This window comes from Centroberyx affinis, unplaced genomic scaffold (genome assembly GCF_046629955.1).
Source record: "Centroberyx affinis isolate AG114_WGS23_722 - 3 ecotype Tasmania unplaced genomic scaffold, CSIRO-AGI_Caff_v1 ptg002974l_1, whole genome shotgun sequence".
Taxonomy (NCBI): Eukaryota; Metazoa; Chordata; class Actinopteri; order Beryciformes; family Berycidae; genus Centroberyx; species Centroberyx affinis.
In genome coordinates this window covers 291,234-314,089 of record NW_027281082.1, presented here as the reverse complement: position 1 = coordinate 314,089, position 22,856 = coordinate 291,234, and the positions used below count along the sequence as shown (strand labels likewise).

At 40.0% G+C, this 22,856-nt stretch overlaps 1 protein-coding gene across 1 annotated transcript; it reads left to right on the top strand.

Moving 5' to 3' along the window:
- Positions 1-1,850: 1,850 nt before the first annotated feature.
- Positions 1,851-19,653, top strand: slc26a4 (solute carrier family 26 member 4). The gene is made up of 20 exons (XM_071537004.1): positions 1,851-1,987; positions 2,118-2,257; positions 4,077-4,187; positions 6,182-6,381; positions 6,545-6,709; positions 7,481-7,633; positions 8,805-8,887; positions 10,182-10,329; positions 12,728-12,841; positions 13,181-13,258; positions 14,488-14,583; positions 15,494-15,600; positions 16,925-16,994; positions 17,084-17,176; positions 17,302-17,397; positions 17,487-17,738; positions 19,042-19,096; positions 19,201-19,361; positions 19,459-19,542; positions 19,630-19,653. Exons 1-20 carry the CDS (start codon positions 1,851-1,853, stop codon positions 19,651-19,653), a joined length of 2,367 nt encoding a protein of 788 aa, XP_071393105.1.
- The last annotated feature ends 3,203 nt before the right edge of the window (positions 19,654-22,856 follow it).

The following is a 22,856-nucleotide window of genomic DNA, read 5'->3' as shown; positions in this document are numbered from 1 at the left end:
TCTGTTTGGCTCCCTCACAAAAAAAAATTACTGAAATCCGTCCACTCAGGCCAGTTTGCAGCATTTGACTCAGCAGGTTTACCTCATTGGAGGAGCTGCTGCTGTCGGCCAATCAGGATCCAGGATTGAGGATTTGGGTCTTCACATTCCTTCAATAAACACCCTTTTAACTACATTACAGTTTTTTTTTTAAAATTAGATTCTTACCCTGAGTCACAGTATATATGAAAACAAAATCATGAAAATGTAATAATATGGCAGCTTTAATTCCAGGCCCAGCTTGGCTACAGTCAGTTCAGTCCAATTCAAGGTGCTTAATTGGCATGATACACTAAAGTACTTATTGCCAAAGCGAAGTCAACAAATTCAAATTCAAATGACGAACTTGATCACATGACAGTGACAATGAACACTAAATATACAACTGATGTGTCATCAAATTAGTAAATAAAACCATTAATTATCAGTCAACCAAAATACATACGTTTTGCATTCTCAAACAGTGTTGGTCACGTTTTTTCCTTTTTTACATTGTCAGTGGATCTCCTGTCTGAGACGATGACAGGTTGAGACATGTGGGTACAGGCTTTGTTCTTGGATGTATTCTGTTATTGGTTGTGCAGGATGATAACTGAGATGAGATCAAGATTTAGACTCTCTTGGCTTTGAATAATAACCAAACCAAACCTCCACCAAGGGCACAGGTCTCAAAAACAGAAAAGAAAAGACTCAAGAAGAAAAAAAAAGACTCAATTTAATGGAAAACTGATAACTGAAGTGAAGCTGAAATCGCCGCCTTCACATCAAAGAGCTGGAGAGTGTATTTGCTGGATGATGATGTCACAGGACAGTGACCTCAGCCCCACTGATAAGCCTACACTAGTCTTTTTGAACTTTACTCCAGGGGGCATTTCTAAAAGCTTCACCAAACAGCCACGAAAAAAAAAACCAAAAAAAAAAACCAAACGCTTTGCTGCAGTCCTGGCATCCAACAGCTGTTTTGTTTGCATGACATCACTGTCCATCTTTGAATGGTTTACCAGTGAGACAAGAGAAAAGCAAACGTCAATGCAAGCTTTTGTCACTTTTGTTATCAACAAAGTTGGTTCAGACTAAAAAGCTCAAAGGTGTGGATTTGTCTAATTATATGAATCAGCAGCAGCACACTGATGAACAAGCACAGGTCCTGTACAGACCCACAGCACGTGTGTTCAATTCAATTCAGTGCGCTGAAGCATCACAACATGGTTATCGGTTAAATAATTCCACTGATGTCACTTAAATACCACAGGTAATAACGTTACCTAATGTTAAAGTTTATAGGGCAGCAGCAGACGTGGATGTATGCAAATTAACAGCAGAGAGTGAGGCTCAGTGTGGGAGCAAAGCTCGGCTAACGCAACACGTTTATCGGTTAAATTACCTATTCCACATTTATTGGTTAAATTACCTACTCCACCAACATCACAGACCACAGGTAACAACGTTACTGACCGTTAAGGTTTGCAGGACAGCAGAAGATGTGGATGTCTGTAAACTGACAGTGAAGAGTGTGGCTCTGTGTGGGATCCAATATGGCATTATCAGTGGACTGAATGTGACATTTAGCCCATAGGAGAGAGGCCACCTCTTAGTCAGAGACTAACCCTAACCCTAGAGGTCATCTCACAAACTGTCATCTCACTAAGCGTTACCTGACTGACTGACTGACTGACTGACCTGAATTTGCCTTGTGATGCCCTCGGGTGTGCCGTGGGAAAAAGGGAATGTCAACAAGCCTTCTCTTGATAAATAAAGACTAAATAAAATAGTAGCTAATGTTCATGTTTTCCATCAGCAGGCGGGCAGCGATGGATCCAGACCCTCCAGAGAATCAATACTGCGTCTCCAGACCCATCTACTCCAACCACATGTTCGAGGAAGACAACGAACGGCAGATCAGAGAGGAGAAGACCTTCAGGGAAAAGCTCAATCGAATGTGTGGGAGGTCCGTTTGGTGTGTGTGTGTGTGTGTGTGTGTGTGTGTGTGTGTGTGTGTGTGTGTGTGTATACGGTAGGTGATGGTTGATCTATATATTAAATTTCCAAATTCTTATCATCTATTTTTCACCCTGCAGCTGTTCTGGTAGGCAGACCCTGAGGATGCTGAAGGGAATGTTTCCTGTCATTGATTGGCTCCCCAGATATCCAATCAGGGCATGGCTCCCCAGTGATGTCATCTCTGGCATCAGCACTGGTCTGGTGTGCAGCTTACAAGGTGTGTATTCCACTGCTGCCATATTACTACTTTGTTATTTAGTGACAAGTGACAATCAGTGATGTTTTCATATAAATAAATGTCCGTTTTGCTACTCTCTATCACTGATTGATAAAACAAAATAATGATTCAACTGATAGACAGTTTATGAAAGCTTTCTAAAAAAGAGAGAAAAAGAGACAGAAAATCCAAGCTCCGCCCACACTGTTTGATTGACAGGTGATCTCTGGGAGGTGCAGAAACACCACAGCAACTCAAGGATGACCACTCTAACTATTAGTTATGTTTCTATGGGCTGCAGTACTTCAGCAATCATGCAGTAAAAAGTGGCGTCATCTGTAAATGTTCGTAAAATATTATCTTTCACTGTATGCTCAGATCTATAACTCAGGTTTTTCTGCATGTGCCTCTTGAAGCCCCGCCCATCTACATGTGGATTTGTAATGAAATCCCACGCAGTCTCTGGCATTAGTGTGTTTTGTACATCAGTCATGTATCCAGGACAAAGAGAGGACATACGTGTCAGATGGTCAGGGGCTGATAAGTGGGACATTGGACTTTGTTGTTACTGTATACTGACTTTAAATAGCTGGGGAACAGGTGGGGATGATATATAAGATGTATATTGTGTTCCTGATGGTATTTGAAATGTGCATTTTCAAATCCATTTTGGGGTAAAAAACATTACCTGGTGTTCATTGTTTAGTATCATTTAGTAAGATATAGATGATCCAGTTTGTACAAGTGGTAAGAAGACACCATGTTTTTGGGAGATTGGCCTGTTGATCAGCTTACCTGTCAAGTGATGAGAACATAGACACCAAAATCACCCATGTGTCCCCAGTAGATCATGCTAACTCTTTAGCATACACTATGTTGAGTGATAGTAGGCGACTAGAATTATCCAAACTAAGAAGACTGACCTTCAGTAATAAAAAAAGTTGTTAGTAGTTTTTATTATATGGCCTGTTAATGTATAAATTGAGAATGAAATATCATTAATTCAATACAACTGGTTTATTTTTTGGAACTATTTCGGGTGAGAAACCTCGTATTCATCCGCTGCTCAGTGATTTTTAGCTGCACACAGTCTCCCATCACCCACCACCTTAACTTCCAATGGATACAGAGAAAGTAGTCCCCGGTAGTTTAAAACAATATGTTATTTTAATGCCATATTTTGTAGGAATTTTACTTATTCTAATTTTCTCACTTTTGAGATGATGCTAGTCGCCTACTATCACTCAATATAGTGTATGCTAAAGTGTTAGCATCAAGCATTGAGGCAAATGATCTACCAGGGATACATGGATGAGTTTGGTGTCTATGTTGTCATCACTTAACAACTAAGTCGACCAACACAGTAATTTCCCAAAAACATATTCCTTTAAGTAACCTTTCCTCTATCCTCCTTTTGTGCTGTCAGTCATGAAACTCCTCCAGTGGTGTTTTTGTGTTCTTAGTGGTACATCAAGGTGGAACCCATATGTGTTCCTCTTATTCCCTCTAACTCAGTGATTCTCAACCTTTTTCATATCAAGGACCCCTAATTTAGTACACATCTGATGAGAGTTGGTATCTCGGACCCAAATGATTTTGTCCAGAATTCCACTTCTATAGATAACAGAGATAACAGTGAAACTATGACCAAAATAGTCATTTTTCTACATTCTCTAATTGTGTTAACTTCTTGTAAAAGAAATAATGGTGAAGTTTAACAATTGATCAATTTGCTGGGGACCCCTTGGAACCCCCTCACGGACCCCTGGTGGTCCCCAGACCCCACGTTGAGAACCACTGCTCTAACTGTCTCCCTCAGGCATGGCCTACGCTCTGCTGGTGTCTGTGCCTCCGGTCTATGGACTCTACTCAGCCTTCTTCCCCATCCTCACCTACTTCCTCCTGGGAACCTCCAGACACGTCTCTGTCGGTGGGTCCGCCTGTCTAGCAACCACCTCCCCTGTTTCCTGCCAGTGGGTATAAGCAAGGAAATGCATCTTTTTGACGTAAATGTGAGAGGAACAGGCAAATCGGAGATACAGTATTACACTACGATACTGTGAAAGCCCCATCAGTCTGAGAAGGAGGGATGCTGGAAACGGTTTTCAGATTTCCCCGTGTGTGTTTTCAGCGCTCAACAAACACAAAGCAGGTTCAACATAAATGATAAACCACACGGTGATTGTTCTGCTTTTTGGAGAAGAGTCCGACACATCCGGCTGCTTCTACCGTGTTTTTTTTCTGCTGGTTCAGTTCAGGGGTTCAACATGCAGCACCTACTGGAACGAGAATATATAGGGGAGATTAAAGAGGCATTATGGGAGCTTTATCGACCTCTATTGGTCTCCTCCGCTAGTGTCTTGAACAACCTGATCTCACACAAATACATTATTATTTATGGTTCATTTGATAGGGACAGATACAATATACATAGACAAAGTGAGAACAGCTATCCGATGCAAGTATCATAGTGTTTATAGCAGATGCTAATTTGCAACACCCGTCCCTAGAAGGGCTTTTGAGATGAGAATAAGAGATTAAAACAGTGAGGTGAAAAGAAGGTAAACCGAGTACAGCAAGATACAATAGAGCACAAGGTAAAAAAAAAAAAAAGGAAAGAAAGGAGGAAGGAGGAAAAAAAAGGTAAACTGAGTACAACATGAAACATGAAATGAACGGCACTTCTTAACACCAAATTACATGTTAGTGGCACAAAGTGTTAAAATTATGTATTCCCATAAATCATATTGAAGTAGCTGAGTGGAAGGTAAGGGTGTTTCGGTTGAGGTGGTGGATGGGCAATGAGTTCGATGCCGGAGACCGGAGTTAAATTCCCAGCTTGTATGAAGGAAATTTCTACCATGAGTCAAATCTAAAATTTTAGTTCAAGTTTTTCTTATTTAACCATGACCAAAGCCTTTCACTAACCTAAGTTGTTTTAGTTGCCTAAACTTAACGCTACCCAATTGTTAGCTGAAAATGTCATATCCAATCTGTGTTATTGTCACAGAACCGAATTCGTAGTGGAGGAATGTAATTTTCACATAATTTGTGTCCACAGCACCAAGGTTATTATAGTTTTGCATTTTTCATTAGTTTTTATTTTTATTTCGTTTTGACTTTTTGTTTTCAATGTCAGTTTAGATTTAATTTGTTTTTAAAGTGGGTTTGCTAGTTTAGTTTAGTTTTTATTTTTTGAAAATGCTTCCTTTTAGTTTAGTTTTTATTAGTTTCAGTGTTAGTTTTAGTCTTTTTTGTAATATGGGGTATTTGTCAGGGGCGAGATTCAAAATTTCAAAATATAGGCTTATGTATGACATAAACTGACAAAGACGAAAACTAACGACATTTTCTCTATAATTTTAGTTTATTTTAGTTAGTTTTGTAAACACACAATACAGTTTCAGTTAGTTCTCGTTTTTTGTAAAGCCTCATTTTTATTTTTATTTCAGTTAATGAAAATGTTTTTTCACACCTAGTTTTCGTTATTTCGTTAGTTGTCGTTAACGATAGTGACCTTGCACAGCACGTAAATCTGCATTTCAGAGTTCGTGCTCATGACTTTACTAGATCACTTTGGTCTTGAAGCTCCAACAGACGGGAAGTACAAAACACAGAGTGTCGGCACGGAAGTGAGCTTTGAAAGAGAGAAATCTCAGCACCTGGTGAGGTCATCGCTGAGTCATTGGTATTGATCATCAACCCTATCAACACCCTGCAGATATATTATCGTCATTTTGTGCTACTGGGCAGTAAAAACCTTATTTATTGCCCCTTTAATTAGGACTAGGTGAACATTGTTATCCTGATGGGTTTCTGCCTCTTTCCGCTTCCTGAACAAACAAATCTCGCCACAAAGTTTTCTGACTCAACTTGCTTTTTTATAATATCTCCACGCCTCATAAGCCTGTTTTTACCCCTCAGGGCCGTTTCCAGTCACCTGTCTGATGGTCGGCTCTGTGGTGCTGACCCTCGCCCCTGATGACCACTTCCTGCTTCCTGCCAATGGAACCGTTGATGTGAACGGTTCGGCGGCTGGAGGTGTGGCGGTGGATCTGGACGCCATGGAGGCTCAGAGAGTCATGGTGGCTTCAACTATGACTGTGCTGGTCGGCCTGCTACAGGTAACACAGCTGTGAAGGTGTAATAAAAAAGTTAAAAAAAAAAAAAATCAAGCTTTATATAGCACAGATAATTCAGTAGTCTTGCTCTTATTTACTGCGTTATGGCTTTTAGCTTTTCAGGGCAGCATGTTAACTAAGTGCGTGGTTCCGGCGGTTCCCCCAGGTGCTCATGGGATTGCTGCAGGTGGGCTTCCTGGTGCGTTACCTGTCCGACCCCCTGGTGGGCGGCTTCACCACGGCCGCTGCCTTCCATGTCCTGGTGTCCCAGTTAAAGATCGTCCTGTCCGTCCCCACCAACAACCACAGCGGACTCTTCTCTATAGTTTATGTAAGTCTGTCACACATCGTTAGTATAGTTCTTTAAGACTAAAAAATAAGAGACACTTTTATTTTTGTCGTACTTACAAAAAGTACACTTGAGAATAGTATACTTAGGTTTGTACTTGTACTTTTAATGCTACTTAGACTTCTTGAATACTTCTTTATACTTTTGCAAAAGGTACTGAAAATAGTATACTTAGCTTTGTACTTGTACCCGTCTCTATCGTAAGCACTTTATAATCTTTGTAATGGTCTGTCTGTTTGTCTTTTTGTGTCTTTTGTTTTTCTGTATTTTATTTTTATGTTGTCTTTTACATTTTTTTTCTTCTCTTATACAACACCTTTTAAGTTGGTTTTGAAAGGTGCTTTATAAATAAAGTTTACCTATTTATTTATACTTTTAATTCTACTTAATCTCGTTGAATACTTTTTTATATTTTTGCAAAAGGTATAAGCTATTTAGGCTAACTTTAATAAACTGAAAAGTCATCCAATTAAGTCACAAGAAGTTCAAATATACCTTAGTGCACTTTCAGTATTTGTGCGAGTCAATCTCAAGTATACTAAATGTATACAGGTATAAACTTAAACTTAAAGTATACCTAGTACATTTTTATAAGCTAAAAAGTGGGCCAATTTAGTCCAAACAACTAACCAAATGGTGCACTTTAAAGTAAACTAATAGTTGACTAAAGTTAGTACACTTTTCATACTTAAGTACACTTTAAAAGCACACTTAAAGCTTCTACTTTTTGTAATTGGTTGCTTCTGTGTTTAGACGCTGGTTGACGTGTTCACCAACATCCGACGAGCCAACATGGCCGACCTGCTGGCCGGGCTGCTCACCGTCCTGATCGTCATGTCGGTCAAAGAGATCAACACCAAATTCCAGCACAGGATCCCAGTGCCGATCCCCATCGAAGTGATCGTGGTAGGTTTTGGCAGCAGGGAAACAATAGCAATCAATGTTTTGGATTTTCTGACATGAAGAATATCTAAACATACAGCAGTCAGTCATGTGGGTTCAGGGTATCGACTTGAATGTGTATTATTCCTAGAATGTTTCACAAAGCAAAGAAACGATACTGAATTAGTGTCTCTTCAGTCTCTGTTCACATCCACAGTTCATACAGGGTTTGCTGACAATATTATACAAACAATCTAGATTTTCTGAAACTCTTGAAGAAAATGAATTAATTTTGGGAAGGTTTTTTAGAGCACGCTAACCTGATCAATTGCATTCCTACAGGTATTGACTCAACCTTGCTAATGCTAGGCATAAATGGCTGAAGGAGGAAAAAAAAGTGTGTTCTTGAATATCTTGGACTTGAATTGAGATGCAGTCCGGTGAATATATGAAACAGCATATACAGTATTTATATATAATCAATATATTAAAGAGGCATTAAGTAAACTATGACCTTTATTGGCCTCTATTGGTGACCAGTAGGAATTGCAACAACATTGATCAAACTCTCTCCTGTCCCTTTGCGCTACGGTGGCCTGTAATTGACAAAAAACAATGAAGTCACATTTTCACAACAGAGATGAGTAAGCTAGCTAATTAGAGCAGAGATCCAACAGAAACATCTAGTGAAGAGGTAATGTATCCCCATGCTAAATACTGTAGTAATGATATTGCTTTGTCGTTTGATTTTTGGCTTGAGAATGAGGCTTTTTAGCCTTAGTTATTGAAATATCTTGAGACGCCGGTCACTCGGTAGTAGCACCGTCCTCCATTGTTGAGCAGTTGAAACTGCAAGGGGCGGGGTTAGGAGAGTCTTAAAATGCCAATGGGTGGGAAGTTTTTGTTCCAAAACGGGCCAGAAAGTGAGTTTTGAAAGCTCTATATTGTGGTCATTTTGTGCCAGGGGGCAGTAAAAATCTTACTTATCGCCTCTTTAATATGCATTCATGTCTCCAGAGCTGCATTTCTGTTTTTTGATACTGTATATATGTTTTTTGATACTGTATATATGTTTTTTGATACTGTATATATGTTTTTTGATACTGTATATATGTTTTTTGTATAAATCAATCAAGGATCAGTATAACTCCTCTTGTACGTATGGCTGTCTCTCTTGTGCTCGCCCCTCCCTCAGACGGCGGTTGCGGCAGCGGTCTCCTACGCCGCGGAGCTGGAGTCTCGCTGTGGCGCCAGCATTGTCCGCAGCATCCCCAGGGGGTGAGAGCACTTCCTGCTTCCTGCCCCCGCCGCCGAGGACGCTCGGGATTTTTATTCACCCACTCTCATTGTCACCGCCGCTAAGTAATACAGCAGGCACGGTCGAAATGAAGAATGTAGCGTTTGCTGCCAGAAATAATAATAACGGCACCAAAGAGAGCGTGACGCAATGGATCAAAAAGTAAATCAATTGTTAAAGTGAATGAGTGCAACGCCTCATTCAGCATCGGCATCTTTACAGAACAGTGGCAGCAGTAAAATCAGTGGTGTGATTGACAGAAGTGGACAGAATCTGACTATTCTCTGATTTGGGTGGAATTAAATTCATTTTAAGTGGTATTATCTTTATATAGCCTAATGTGTTGTTTTTTTATTTACTGTCCCTTAAACAACACATTGCCTTTTATTAAATGTCCATTATCTTTTACTTACTATATTATGTCCTGTTTCTTTTGGTTAAATGATTATGAGAGACTTAGATGTGTCTCAGAAAAAGATGATGTGTGTTTCACTATCTGTAAAACCTTGTACCTACAAAATGTCATCTTTTGAGGAACTAGGAAACACAGCTTTTACCTTGATGACCAATGCATTTTGGAGTTCATCTAATTGGTTTTGAAAAAGCCTCACAATCACAAAGATGGTAAAAATCTTCTAAACTAATAGAGGAGCATGTAAACCTTCAATTTAAGTTAAAACATGAAAACATGAGTTGCAAGATTTCCACTGTTTATGTGGTATCAAAGTTGAATAGGTTTTTGTTTGTTAGACACAAATTAGAATGAGATGGATGGATGCGTCCTGTAAGATGTTGGCATCTAGACCAGTGGTTCTCAACGTGGGGTCCAGGGACCACCAGGGGTCCTTGAGGGGGTTCCAGGGGGTCCCCGGCAAATTGATGAATTGTTAAACTTCAGCGTCATTTCATTTACAAGAAGTTAACACAATTAGAGAATGCTGAAGAATGACTGTTTTGACCATAGTTTCTCTGTTATCTCTCTACCTACAATACAGATAGTCATGGGATTCTGGACAAAATCATATCTAATAATACAAATATTCTCAGATTTGGGTCCAAGAGACAAAATCTCATCAAATGGGGGTCCTACTGTGGCTCTCATGTGGACTAAATTAGGGTCCTTGATGTGAAAAAGGTTGAGAATCACTGATCTAGACGGCATGACACTGAATTAAAAGGAATCAATCGATCAAATCAGTCATATCACTATTAATAAGAAGTGTTTACAGTCTTTGCTTATGCTGTGTATTTGTTTGTTTGTTGTCTGACACACAGGTTTTCTCCGGCTCAGCCTCCAAACACCGAGCTGCTGTTGGACATCATGGGCTCCAGTTTCTCCACAGCAGTAGTGGGATACGCTGTGGCTGTTTCTGTGGCTAAGGTCTACGCTGCAAAACATGATTACACCATCGATGGCAATCAGGTCTGTGAGTGTGTGTGTGTGTGTGTGTGTGTGAATGTGTTAACAGGTATACATTGATGTTTTTGCTTGCAGGATCCAAATGCTCCTGTGTGTGTGTAGGAAGTGTAGGAAGTGACATGTGAGCACCGTTTCCTTCACTTCATTAAGTAAAGGGTTTATTATTCATGTTTTTCTTTTTTTCTTTTAACCTTTATTTAACCAGGTAAAGACTCAGTCCAAGCCAGCAGCAATTAAACACACATAAAGTTACAGATAATAAAGGAAATAACTTACAAAATAGAAACATAAAACTATATCATGTCAAATACAAATTAAAATCAAGTGCAATAAAATTTGGATTGGGGGTTTAGACACAGCCACAGTTCCCTACTGAATAGTGTTTCCAAGTCTTTTAAAAAGTTTTTAAAATTTAAATTATGCAGAATTATTACCATGTTATTACCATGTTATCTTGACACTGTTATTATTACTGTGTTAAAGTGAGAGTTAAGGCTGTTAAGAGTGAAAAAATGAATTGAAGTCAATAGAAGTATAGTATAAAAAAACTTGCATGTGTGTATGTGTGTGTGTATGTGTGTGTGTTTGTGTATGTGTGTCCAAGCATGTGTTTGTGTGTGTGTGTGCGCCTGTGTTTGTTTGTGCATGTGCGTTTATCAAACTTCCGTCCAATCAATGCCACTTCCCCTGTAGGAACTCTCATGCTGTGGGAGTGTCGCCGTGACGCGAGGGAAACACGGGAAACACAAAGTGACTTCAGTGTCACAGAGACCTGAGGGAACGCCGCGGTCCATCCCTGATACTCTGAATTATTCCACATTATAGCACATCTGAAACTTTAGAGGGGACACAAATTCACATCATCTAAATCCATAGAAAATACAGCAGATCTTTAAAAGGACATTTGAAAGAGACTTGCCAGCTTGCCACTGGCTACAGTTTATTTGTTTTTGTTTTATTTTGGCGACATCTTTGGCTCTCAGCGCTCATTACTGTTTCTGTAGGTGGCGCTCTTTTCTTTGTCTGTTCAGCCATGGTGGCTATCGCTGCTCATACTAAACAGCCAGGTCTTCTTCTGTTTATTCCAAAAAAAACGGAAACGTGAAACGCATCACTTCCTGTGCGGCAGAGGATTTTTCCCAGGAAAGAGCTACCAGACGCCGGCTGTTTAGAGCAGACAATGGAAAAGCTTTTATGAACTGGATATAGGTTGAATCACTATTGTATATCAATCAGTAATAGTAAGTAAGAAAATAGACATTTGTTTATATGAAAATATTGCAGATTATTACTTTAAAGACATATCTATGACACAATTAGAATCATAAATAAATACTGAAATTTAAAGGTTTATTTAATATCTGAGAAATGTTGGCCCCAAAGAAAACTACTACAATATTCCTATAATATCTCTATGGAGACTTAAAGTGTGTCTATGGTACTCAATAGTGAGTTTATATTTAAGGGCTTATAGTTTCCCTTTGATATTTTTATAGTATCCTCATGAAAGTTATTACTATCGTTATTTTTCAGCAGGGGGATATGAAATATTTTAGGGGGCATGTGTGCTCAATTTGACTGGGCATGACAGCAGTGCCAGCTAGACGCCATATGTGTACAAAAACACTTTATCCCCTTTATCCCTGTCTGCTTCAGTTTGTTTGCTTCATGTTGTATTTACAGTGAATCGGCCTACTGCACTCCAACGAATGCAAAGCAGAGTCTGGATATTTTCAAACATAAACCTGCTATCTCAAGGTTATCATTAAAAATTGCTAATGTCAACACTTTGACAGTGTAAATGGGCAAGACGCTAGTGTCAGAGATTTAGCTAGCTGTTTGACCCAGATTGTAGTTTTAGTTTAACAAACATTTCTCAGAGACAGAGCTGCTCTGGAGGCAGAAGTAATCTCATTGGTTGAGTTAAATTCAGTGGGCGGAGCTAAAGAACCACAGTTTTCTGGCTAAGTAACATTAGACTGAAGCCCAATGAAAAAGACAAGAAGAGAGGAGGAAGCTAATATTATGAAGCCTAGCGCTCTGCTACTAACTGAAAAAATACAATCTATCCATACTAAGTTATCTAGGTTAGCTAGTTAGCTAGCTGACCGACAAGTTCAAACTAGCCATACTAGCCTATAGCTAACTTGGTAAGCTAGTTAGCTAGCTGCTGACCTTCCAACATCATGAATGCCATGGTCATGAATTAATGAAGTCATTGCCATTTATGTTTTTACTTATATTTTGTCCAGAGTTCCTTCTTTGCCGTTCAAACTGTCAGTTAGCTAACTTGCGCTCTGAAAAACTGTGGTTCTTTGGCTCCGCCCACTGAGGTTTAACTCAATTAGATTATTTCTGCCTCCAAGAATGTTTCCTCTCTATTTCCTCTCATGTGTTTTAGGAGCTGATAGCGTTTGGCTGCAGTAATGTTTTCTGCGGCTGCTTCTCCAGCTTCGTGGCGAGCACCGCTCTGTCCAGGACAGCTGTACAGGAGAGCACAGGGGGGCGGAGTCAGGTACACACACACACACACACACACACACACACACACACACACACTCACGTGCAAGGTGATGCACAGGCAGATAGTGATCTTTGTACTCAGCAAGAGTATGTAGTCACACACACACACACACACTGATCAAAATGATACAGTGAGGCTGAATTGGTGTATCCTATTAATTTTATGATGTGAGCATTTTGATAAGGAGTTATCAAAAACAAAGCTCCAGTAAACAAAGCCTGACACACACACACACAAACACAGACACATGTTCTCAGGTTGCTGTGTGTGTGTGTGCGTGTGTGCGCGTGTGCGTGTGCGTGTGTGTGTGTGTGTGTGTTGTTCCTACAGGTAGCCGGTGTTATCTCTGCTGTGATGGTGATGATTGTGATCGTGGCACTAGGACACCTGCTAGAGCCTCTGCAGAAAGTGAGGAAAGTGTCCTTCTGTGTGTGTGTGTGTGTGTGTGTGTGTGTGTGTGTGTGTTGTGCTGAAATTTTACTTAAGTAGAAGTAAACGTGCTGGTGTAAAAATCTACTTAGGTGAAGTGATTCAGAGTAAAAGTAGCTGAGTTACTTTTTAGAAAAAAGAACGTTGTCAGCTGTGATCTTTTCTTTTCCATGTGAATCTAAAAGGAGAGAGGACAGAGTTCAAACTAGATTCTTTTAACTGGAAACATTAGAAATGACAAAATAAAGTGCAGAAACAAAGTAAAGTCAGATTCCTCTTCTCACTGTGAATGGATCCACGGTTTCGCATCGGTCCAGTTTCTGCTGCTGATGCAGAGACACAAAATCTGTTCTCTGTAATCGATGTGATTTAAAATGTAGCGGAGTACAATACTTCAGTAAAAATGTACACAAGTAAAAGTCAAATTACAGACTTAATACTCAAAAAAGTACAAGTAAATAAAGCTACTCAAGTACAGTAACGTGAGTAAATGTAGTTACTTCGACCCTTGCACGAGTAGGAGAAACAAGAGGAGAGAGGAAAGAGGAGGAGAAAGAAGATGAGGAGAAACGAGAGGAAGGAGAGAAAGAACAGAAAGAAGAGGGGGAGAAACTAGAGGAGAAAGGAGAGGAGGAGAGAGTGGAGAGGGGAAGAAACAAGAGGAGGAGAGAGAAAGGCGAGAAGAGAGGAGAGAAACAAGAGGAGGAAAAAAAGAGGAGAGAAATAACAGAAAGAAGAGGACAAATTAGGGAAAGGAGAGAAGAAAGGAGAAACGAGGAGGAGAGAGGAGAAACAAGAGGAGAAACGAGAGGAGGAGAGAGAGGAAGGAGAGACAGAACAGAAAGAAGAGTAGGGGAAAATAGAGGAGAGAGAAAAGGAGAGAGAAAGAAGAGGAGAGAAACAAGAGGAGAGAGACGAGAGGAGGAGAAACAAAAGGACTTAATACTACAAATACATAATAATACATATTACAGACTTAATACTCAAAAAAGTACAAGTAATAAAAGCTACTCAAGTACAGTAACGTGAGTAAATGTAGTGACTTCGACCCTTGCACACATATATTCATTCATTTGTGCAGGCTGACATTTACATGGGTGTATCTGTGCTTGTGTCAGATGCGGGTTACTGGAGGTCAGAGCTGAGCTGACCTCGGTGTGTGTGTGTGTGTGTGTGTGTGTGTGTGTGTGTGTGTGTTGGTTCCACAGTCGGTGTTGGCAGCCATCGTCATCGCTAACCTGAAAGGAATGTTCCTGCAGGTGGCCGAAGTGCCGCGACTGTGGAGGCAGAGCCGGGCCGACTGTGTGAGTTTCACACATCCACACTGTGGGACACTAACCGTGTTTCATGTGTAAGAGCGTGCTGAGCTGCTTAACTGCACGCTAAATACAGAAATAATCACACAGCATTGAAATAGAATCAATTTTCATTTTTTTGTTTTTGTTTTCTCTCTTTATCCCTTTACTCCGCTTTTCCTTTTATTTTCGGTTTCTTTTAATATTCTTCTACTTATTTTCTACTATCTATTTAACAGTATTACTTTACCTATTGATTTGTTCATATTGTTTTGTTCTTTCTAAACTTTTTGGGGGGTTTTATTACACTATATTGTAATTATGTATGATTGTTATTAAGCCCCTCTGGGTTTTTTTGGTCTTCCTTGCACATACTCTTTATGATGTTGGTATACGTTATGGATATTTTGTTTGAATTACTCGTTTGTGCTAAATAAAAAATAAAAAATAAGACATGAGTTCAATAATGTAGTAATATAGCAATAATTTATGACTTTTATCAACTTCAGCAACCAAGGAATTACAGCATCAATAGATCTCTAGTACAGCTTATGGTGGTTAGTCGACACAAACAATAAACAATAAAATACATTTTTGCAATAGAGGTGAGTAAGCTAGCTAATTAGAGCAGAGATCCAACAGAAACATCTAGAAACAACATGAAGAGGTAATATATCCTGATACAAAATATTGAAATAATACTGCTTTGTCATTTGCTTGTTTGGCTTGAGAACAAAAACCTCAAGCCGATCCTTTCTGTTTTCATATCTTGGCAATGAAGTTTCCCAACTCCATCACTGGAACGCTTGTCACACTGGTGTAAAATAGTTTTGACAGTTTCTCATTCATAAGGAATACATAGCCATTGGTTGGATGTCATGTGACCTAAAGCCGGTGGTGAAATGTGTTGTTTCCTCAGTTCATCTGGCTGGCGACCTGCCTGGCTTCAGTGGTGCTGGGGCTGGACGTCGGGCTGCTGGCCGGCCTGCTGTTTGAGATGGGAACTGTTGTGGTCAGGACTCAGTTGTGAGTAAAAAAAAAGATTCCAGAGGATCTACTATATTGTACCACAATCTAAACAGCATTCTGGAGTCTTTCTTCTTGCCTCTTCGGGTGACAACCTATTTTTCACTGCCTTTGAATTCACATCAGATGAGAAATCATGAATAGGAATAAAGGCCAGACCTGGACTGTTTAGAGCAGTGGTTCGCAACGTGGGGTCCAGGGACCACCAGGGGTCCTTGAGGTGGTTCCAGGGGGTCCCCAGCAAATTGATGGATTGTTAAACTTCACCATTATTTAATTTACAAGAAGTTAACACAATTAGAGAATGTACAAGAATGACTGTTTTGATCATAGTTTCACTGTTTTCTCTCTACCTACAATACAGATAGTCATGTAATTCCGGACAAAATCATTTCTAACAATAAAAAATATTCTCAGATTTGGGTCTGAGAGACAAAATCTCATCAAATGGGGGTCCGTGGCTCTAATGTGGATTAGATTAGGGGTCCTTGATATGAAAAAGATTGAGAATCACTGGTTTAGAGAGTGGTTACCAGTGGCTACAAGTGACGAGCCACCATGTTGACATCCAAAGGAAAGATGATCACCTCTTCCTCTCCAATCTTTCCCCCCCTTTTATAATATAATCTGAACACCCTTCCACTGTGCAGAAATCATGTGTTTGTTTTTTTTGTTTTGTCAGGGAGGAAGAGGTGAAAACATTTCAGTCTTTCCTCCATGTTTATAATTCTCAAAATTCAGTTTTACAATTCTTTAATCTCCTCTACCGGAGCAACAGATAACAGAGAATCGCAGACTTTGGGGTTATATCCAAGGTACTACCAAATTCACATAACCCTAATAAGACTTTCACCGTAGTGTAACCAATAGCAAGGTGACCTGTCCTTTATAACCCTTTGTACCCGCTCTCCAAACAGTTTTTATTCCTATACATCCTCTTACTGAATCCTGATCCATATTGCAGCCACTGATTACATGAGTCCTGTGATAGACAGTATGTATTTAATTATAGGATTTTATGGTCAAGCTCTTCTATCGCAAGATAAGAGTCCTGAGTCTATAAAGTGAGACTCTATCGCTGTGAATAACATGTTGCAAATTTCACTGTAAAATAAAAGGCTTGAAGGCCTTCAGTTTTGTTCTCTAAAAATAGCAGCACAGTCGACCTTGAAGATTTCATGAGGTATTTTTTCCACGTCTTATCATGAAACATTAAAACATTACTTCCTGAAGCTTCGTGTTATTTTCTTGGGCCGGATGAGATAAGTGAGTTAAGGATTGCTGTAGAGAAATAAAGTAATGTTTCCCTTCCATCCATCCATAGTCCTGCGTGCTCCACACTTGGAAACATACCAGGCACAAACATTTACAGGAACGTGAAAGACTACAAAAATGTAAGACGAGGTTTTCTCTTAACATAACTCATAATTACATCTGATGGTTGGATACATTAATGTGAAGTATTGATTGATCCAGCGATTAGATTGCAGAAATTCCCGGGGTTAAGATTTTCAAGTGCAATTCCCCCATCTACTTTGCCAACATCGACTACTTCAAAGAGCGACTGAGAGCCACAGTGAGTGTACTTCTTCTGCATCTTTTATAAATACTCAAACTGCAGCTATGTCACATGTTATAGAGCTACACAGGTCATATGTTCACGGCATTAGAGCTACATTGGTGTCTACTGTTGTCCTGCAGGTGGGCTTTGATGCTGTCACAGTGTTCAAGAAGAGGAACAAAGCTCTGAAAAAGATCCACAAACTCATAAAGAAAGGAAAACTGAAGGCTACAGAGGTAATTTGACTCCATCTTTGCGTGTATGAAATCGAATAATTGTCACGTCAGTGTTTTCCAGTGCAGGCTGTGTGTGTTTTATCCTGCAGACAGGAGAAGTTGTGTCTGCGGCGGCTCTAGGTGTTGAGAACAAAGGATTTGAAAGGGAGCGGGACAGCGGGCGGGACTTCAGACAGGTCGAGGAAGGGGATCGGCCCTCCGCCGAGGTGGAGGTGCGTGTGGATTGGGCGTCGGAGCTGCCTGTCCGGGTGACGGTGCCGAAGGTCCGCATCCACAGCCTCGTTCTGGACTTCTCAGCTGTTTCCTTCCTGGATGTTGTGGCTGTCAAGAGCCTGAGACTGGTGGGTTCAGGTCCACACAACTCGCTCTGCTTCTACTGCTTTTGTAACAGCCTTACAGTACATCATGCATACTAGCAGCAATCTTTACTCTAGTGTTACTTTTACTGAGTTGCTGTTTGTGTGTTTACTGCTATCTATGAGGGGTGGAAGTAACAAAAATTAAATGATAAAACTATAAGAAATGAAAATGCATGTGAATTGAAAAACTGAGTGATGTTTTGTTAAGTGATTTGATGAAAATGCATGTGAATTGAAGAAATGAGTGATAAACTGGCAAGTGACTTTATTAAAATGGTGGTGATTTGATAAAAACTGAGCCATTTTCATCATTTATCACCACTTTCTATCATTCAACATTGCCATTTATCATTTAAGGCGAGCCTCAGAAGGGTGGAAGTAACAAAAATTAACTGATAAATTTAGAGGTGATAAAAATGAATGTGAATTTAAAAATACTGTGATGAAATTGCATATGAACTCAAAAAGACAGCGATAAATTGTCAACTGACTTGATAAACTCAGAGGAGATTGGATTAAATAGCTCAGTGATTTATCATTTACCTGAGTATTTTTTGTTACTTCCACCCCTCATAGCTATCAGGCTTTGTGAGTTTAAAGTAAAAATCCACCCTAAAACACTTTAACAGCCAAAAACAGCCATTGGAGAAATTGCAGTTCTGAGCTCATTTTGTTGTTTGGTGTATTTGTTTTCATTCCCATGGAAAATTGGCCAAATGTGGACAATGTAATATCATGTCATGTTGAGATATTTCCAGCAGCTACAATGGAGTTTGATAGCATAAAATGTTCCAGCGATCTAAAACATCAGCGGTAAACATCAGGTTTTGGTGTCAGTCCCTCAGAATCAAAGAGCGAGGGCTTCTTTCTTTCTAGAGCCACCATTTTGCACCAAGAGACGTTCAACAATCATACAGGGAGAAATCCATCGTAGAAGAGGAGAGAGACCAGTTTCTCCACCCACAGGAGCAGGAGAGAGACCAGAATGCAATGCAGCAGAGAGACAGATTGAGTTTTGAGTACGGAGCGTCTCTCACTTATTCTCAAAAGGAAAAACTATCGGTCCACTATCGCCATTGCTGTCACTCTCTCCACCTACATGTACAACCCACAGCTGAATGCAACACGTTCAGGCCCGTTCTCTGGGGATTGTTGAAAGGCATTCTGGGAAACGTAGGAAATCACTAACTGAAGTAGAAGCAGACAAGCCAGGTTTTAGGGGAAGTGGGTTCTGATTTGAGTTAGAAAGTTAGAAATAATCCACTGTTTCTCCATTTCTCAACAGGTCATCAAAGAGTTCTTGCTCGTTGGAGTCAGTGTTTACATCGCAGGCTGTGAAGGTAAGCTACTGTTTGTTTATTAATAATCAGTGTTATGTTGCTATTCCGCTGTTGTTTACTCGCTGTCACTGCCTTCTGTCCCTGTCTCACCCTTACCTGCCTGTCATTTTATACCGCAGATGAAATTGTGCGGAAAATGGAAGCCGCTGCCTTCTTCGATGAAACTGTGACGAGAGACTTCCTCTTTCTCTCTGTCCATGATGCCGTCCTCTTCATCAAATTAGAAACAGCTAATGTAAATGCACAGGATGCCATCATTGTAAGGGTAAAGGCTTGAGTCGTGATTGCAAATATTGTGATGGCGATAAAAGCATTTGGGCCACTATAGCACACTTTTTCTCAAAACCTCTCTTTGTGTTCAGCTTTCTCTGCAGCAGGACAGTAAGGAGCCATCGCCTTTCACTGAGGAAGAGGATCTGATTGAAACGTATGATAATCAACATATGGTGAGGACAGAGTCTATCAGTGAGTTAACTGTTCCCTGTCAAATTTAAAAGCCTTGAAGTTATCCACTGGTTTTCTTCCATTCACAGGCAATCCATGGACTTTCCAATTAACAAGAGAACGAAGAGTTTGAACGTCAAGCTGTGGTGTCTACAAGTGAACGGGAATGAACCCGACCCTACAGTATGTTTCATTACATTTGGAAAGTGGCAATGAGTGGCCATGAGGGAACAAACCCTACCACTACTCAGAAATTATGCATTTTCTAGGTTTTGTCCACAAAGAAGGGGCAAAGAAGAGCCAATATCTATGGACAGACTGAGAGGACTGATGCATCGCCCCCTAGCTGCCAAATTCATTCAATTCTTAAAGGTGCTATGTGTATTTTTAAACATCAGTATATCATGATCAAATGAATGGTGATACCTTGGTATAATTACCATAAACAAAGGAGGTCATGGTCGAAATGATTGGTCGCCTCTATCTCTCACCAGTGGTATTGTCAGTGCAAGTGTTTCTCAAAATTAAGACCACATTTCCCAAAAACCCTGTTGCTTCCTGTTGCCCCTCCCCCTCCCTGTCATCACTGTGTTTTTCTCTTTTTCTGAAGAGGATCAACATGTTGGAAGTGATCTTTCCATCGGCCTTTCACTCCTTCCACCATCTGCCGTTGCCAGAAACTTGTTTGCTCTGGAAGAACAGCGCCTTCTGCCTGTTTTGTGCCGTAAAGCAATCCATCAGATTTCCCACCAAATCAAACTCGGTGGCACACAATGTAAAATGCAGTGTAGAGGCTGGTAGAGGCTGACAATCATTTTGGCGGTCTTGTTTGTTTATGGTCATTTTTCTAATGTTGCAACATTAATGTGGTAATGATTTATTGTTGTTAAAATGCCATGCAAGGCTCCTTTAATCAGTCCAAAGGCTTCTACATCAGCAAATTAACATTTCAGGTATTTTTAGCCTCAGTCCACCTCATACTCTGCCCCCTCTGCTGGCACAAGCGCCGTGTCAAAGGGACAAACTGTAAGAGGCAGACAATGTTCATTTCCTTGTGCGACTGTCGACCAACAGTTGTTTGTGTTTTGCCTCGAGAGCTTGGAGAGGAACAAAAGCATAAATATGGAAAACCATTCATCTCTGGGTGAGCGCTGCTCATCCATGCTCCTGTGGTTGATGTGAGTTATAAACACTTGGTTTCCTCCCGCCCATGGGCCACGGGACGTCCGAAAACCTCGTCTGACCCTGAGAGGCAGAGAGAAACACTGCTGTTGCCTCTGTTTTGTGAGATTTCTCTTTGTTTTTTTGGTGTTTTTTAAAAATGGATTTGAAGTCTGCAGAGCCCTGTTCCTTTATACAGAGTGTGATAGAGTGTGTTATTCATGAAGGGCTTATGGTTTACTGGATGTGGTTTGGACTGTATATCTGTTATGATTTTTTTAGCAGTGAACTCTATGTACCGACAGAAAAAGGGTTGATAAGAAGATGTGAAAATGATTTTGTGATAACTAGAAGAAAAACACACACGGCACTTTGTTGGTGCTGAGCGAAGGAAATCTCAAAGAGCCTGTATACTTCTATACTTCTATACTTTAATGGACGATGTTTCCAGCAAAATGTCTCTTCATCAAAAACATTATTGTGCTTGAGACATTGTACATTAAAGTTGTGTTGAAGGAGTGTGTCGACACTTTGCTTTATCTAAAATTATTCTGTGAACCATGCAAAGCAGATTATGGTTTTGTATCATTTTGTTCATTCATTTTATTCAAGATTTTACTACACCTTTACTACAATAACTTTTTGTGAGTTTGACCCATTGGTCATCTTACCCAATATCTGACGAGAGGATTGGCACCAAAATTATCTCTGTGTCTCTGGTAGTTAGCTCTGTCCAGTGTGCATGCTAACGTTTTAGCATACAATATGTTCAGTAATCGTAGGTGACTAGCATTATCCTAAAAGTATTAAGATAAACCTTTTAGTGATCCAAAGTTGCTGTTGTTTTTTATTCTATGACCTGTAGATTCATAACTTCTGAAAACAAAATCTCAATCTTCATCATTAGTGAAGTTCATTACGAATCAACAGTACAGAAACTTTAGCTGTCAGGCTAACTCCGCTCACTTTCCATGTAAACAAGTTACTCTCGAAGTCTCATAGGAAGAGAGATCTTCTGCCATTGAAAGTGCATCTTTTTATCCAATTTTACGTGTATTTTACTAATCTAAGCTTTGATTCTCATTAAAATTAACTATCCATTCAGCATAAGAGCTTCTACAAGTTCTAACTTCTCACTGTTAGCATAATGCTAATCGCCTATGATTACTTATCATACTGTATGCTAACTATCTAGCAGAGCCACAGAGTTGATTTTGGTGCCAATCCTCTCATCACATATTGGTTAAGGAGACCAATGGGCCAAACTCCTTTAAGCACTTCTGAGATTTTTTAGGACAAGACTTTTTATGTAACAATAAAATGATTTTGGAAACTACATTTAGCTGTTATGTTTGCTCTCTTTTATTATCGATCGGCCTGATCCGCACGCAGCAGGAAACCTTTGAACCCCTTCCTGGCATTCCTGTGTGGAAAGCTGAAGGTCTGGGTGACAACATTGTTTTACTAATGGTAGGACAATGTTTACTTTGCTCTCAAACACAACGGCTACAGCACTACTGTACAAGAACAGTGTGCGGTAACATTAGTCAGCACACACACACACAAACCACATACACACACACACACTTTCTCTCCCACACACACCAACCCCAACCATGATACTCATAGGTACTGAAAAACAAACACACACATTAACTCTACGCCACAGAAGACTACGGTAGGTTTTGTTTTTTTTGCACTTTTCCAGTGTGTCAGCACAGATACAAAGAGTAGAAGAAGAGAAATATTAGCACAGAGAAAACAATTTGAAAGAAACTTGGAGCGGACAACTTGCACCAAACTGATTATACACTGAGTCTGTTTCTCCCAGTAAGTGACTATTTAACTGGTTAATACTCAAACTCTCTCTATTGCTTTAATTTCATTGTTTATCTATTGTTGAATCAAGGTGTTTTAGTCAAAAACGTGATGAATTCTTCTTTGGAGTTTTTGGCACCAGAACTGAAAATCCTCCTTTTCTTCTGTTAATAATCCTGATAATCGGTGTGTTGTCATTCATCTTTGATTGCATCTGTAATCTCTGTGAGCAGTGTCTTGGATGAGATATTGTTAAATAATTCTGTTGTCTGCCAGCATTATCTCCACCGGTGCTTGTTGATATTTATTGCCCCTGCTGGGTTTAAAGTCTGGGTCG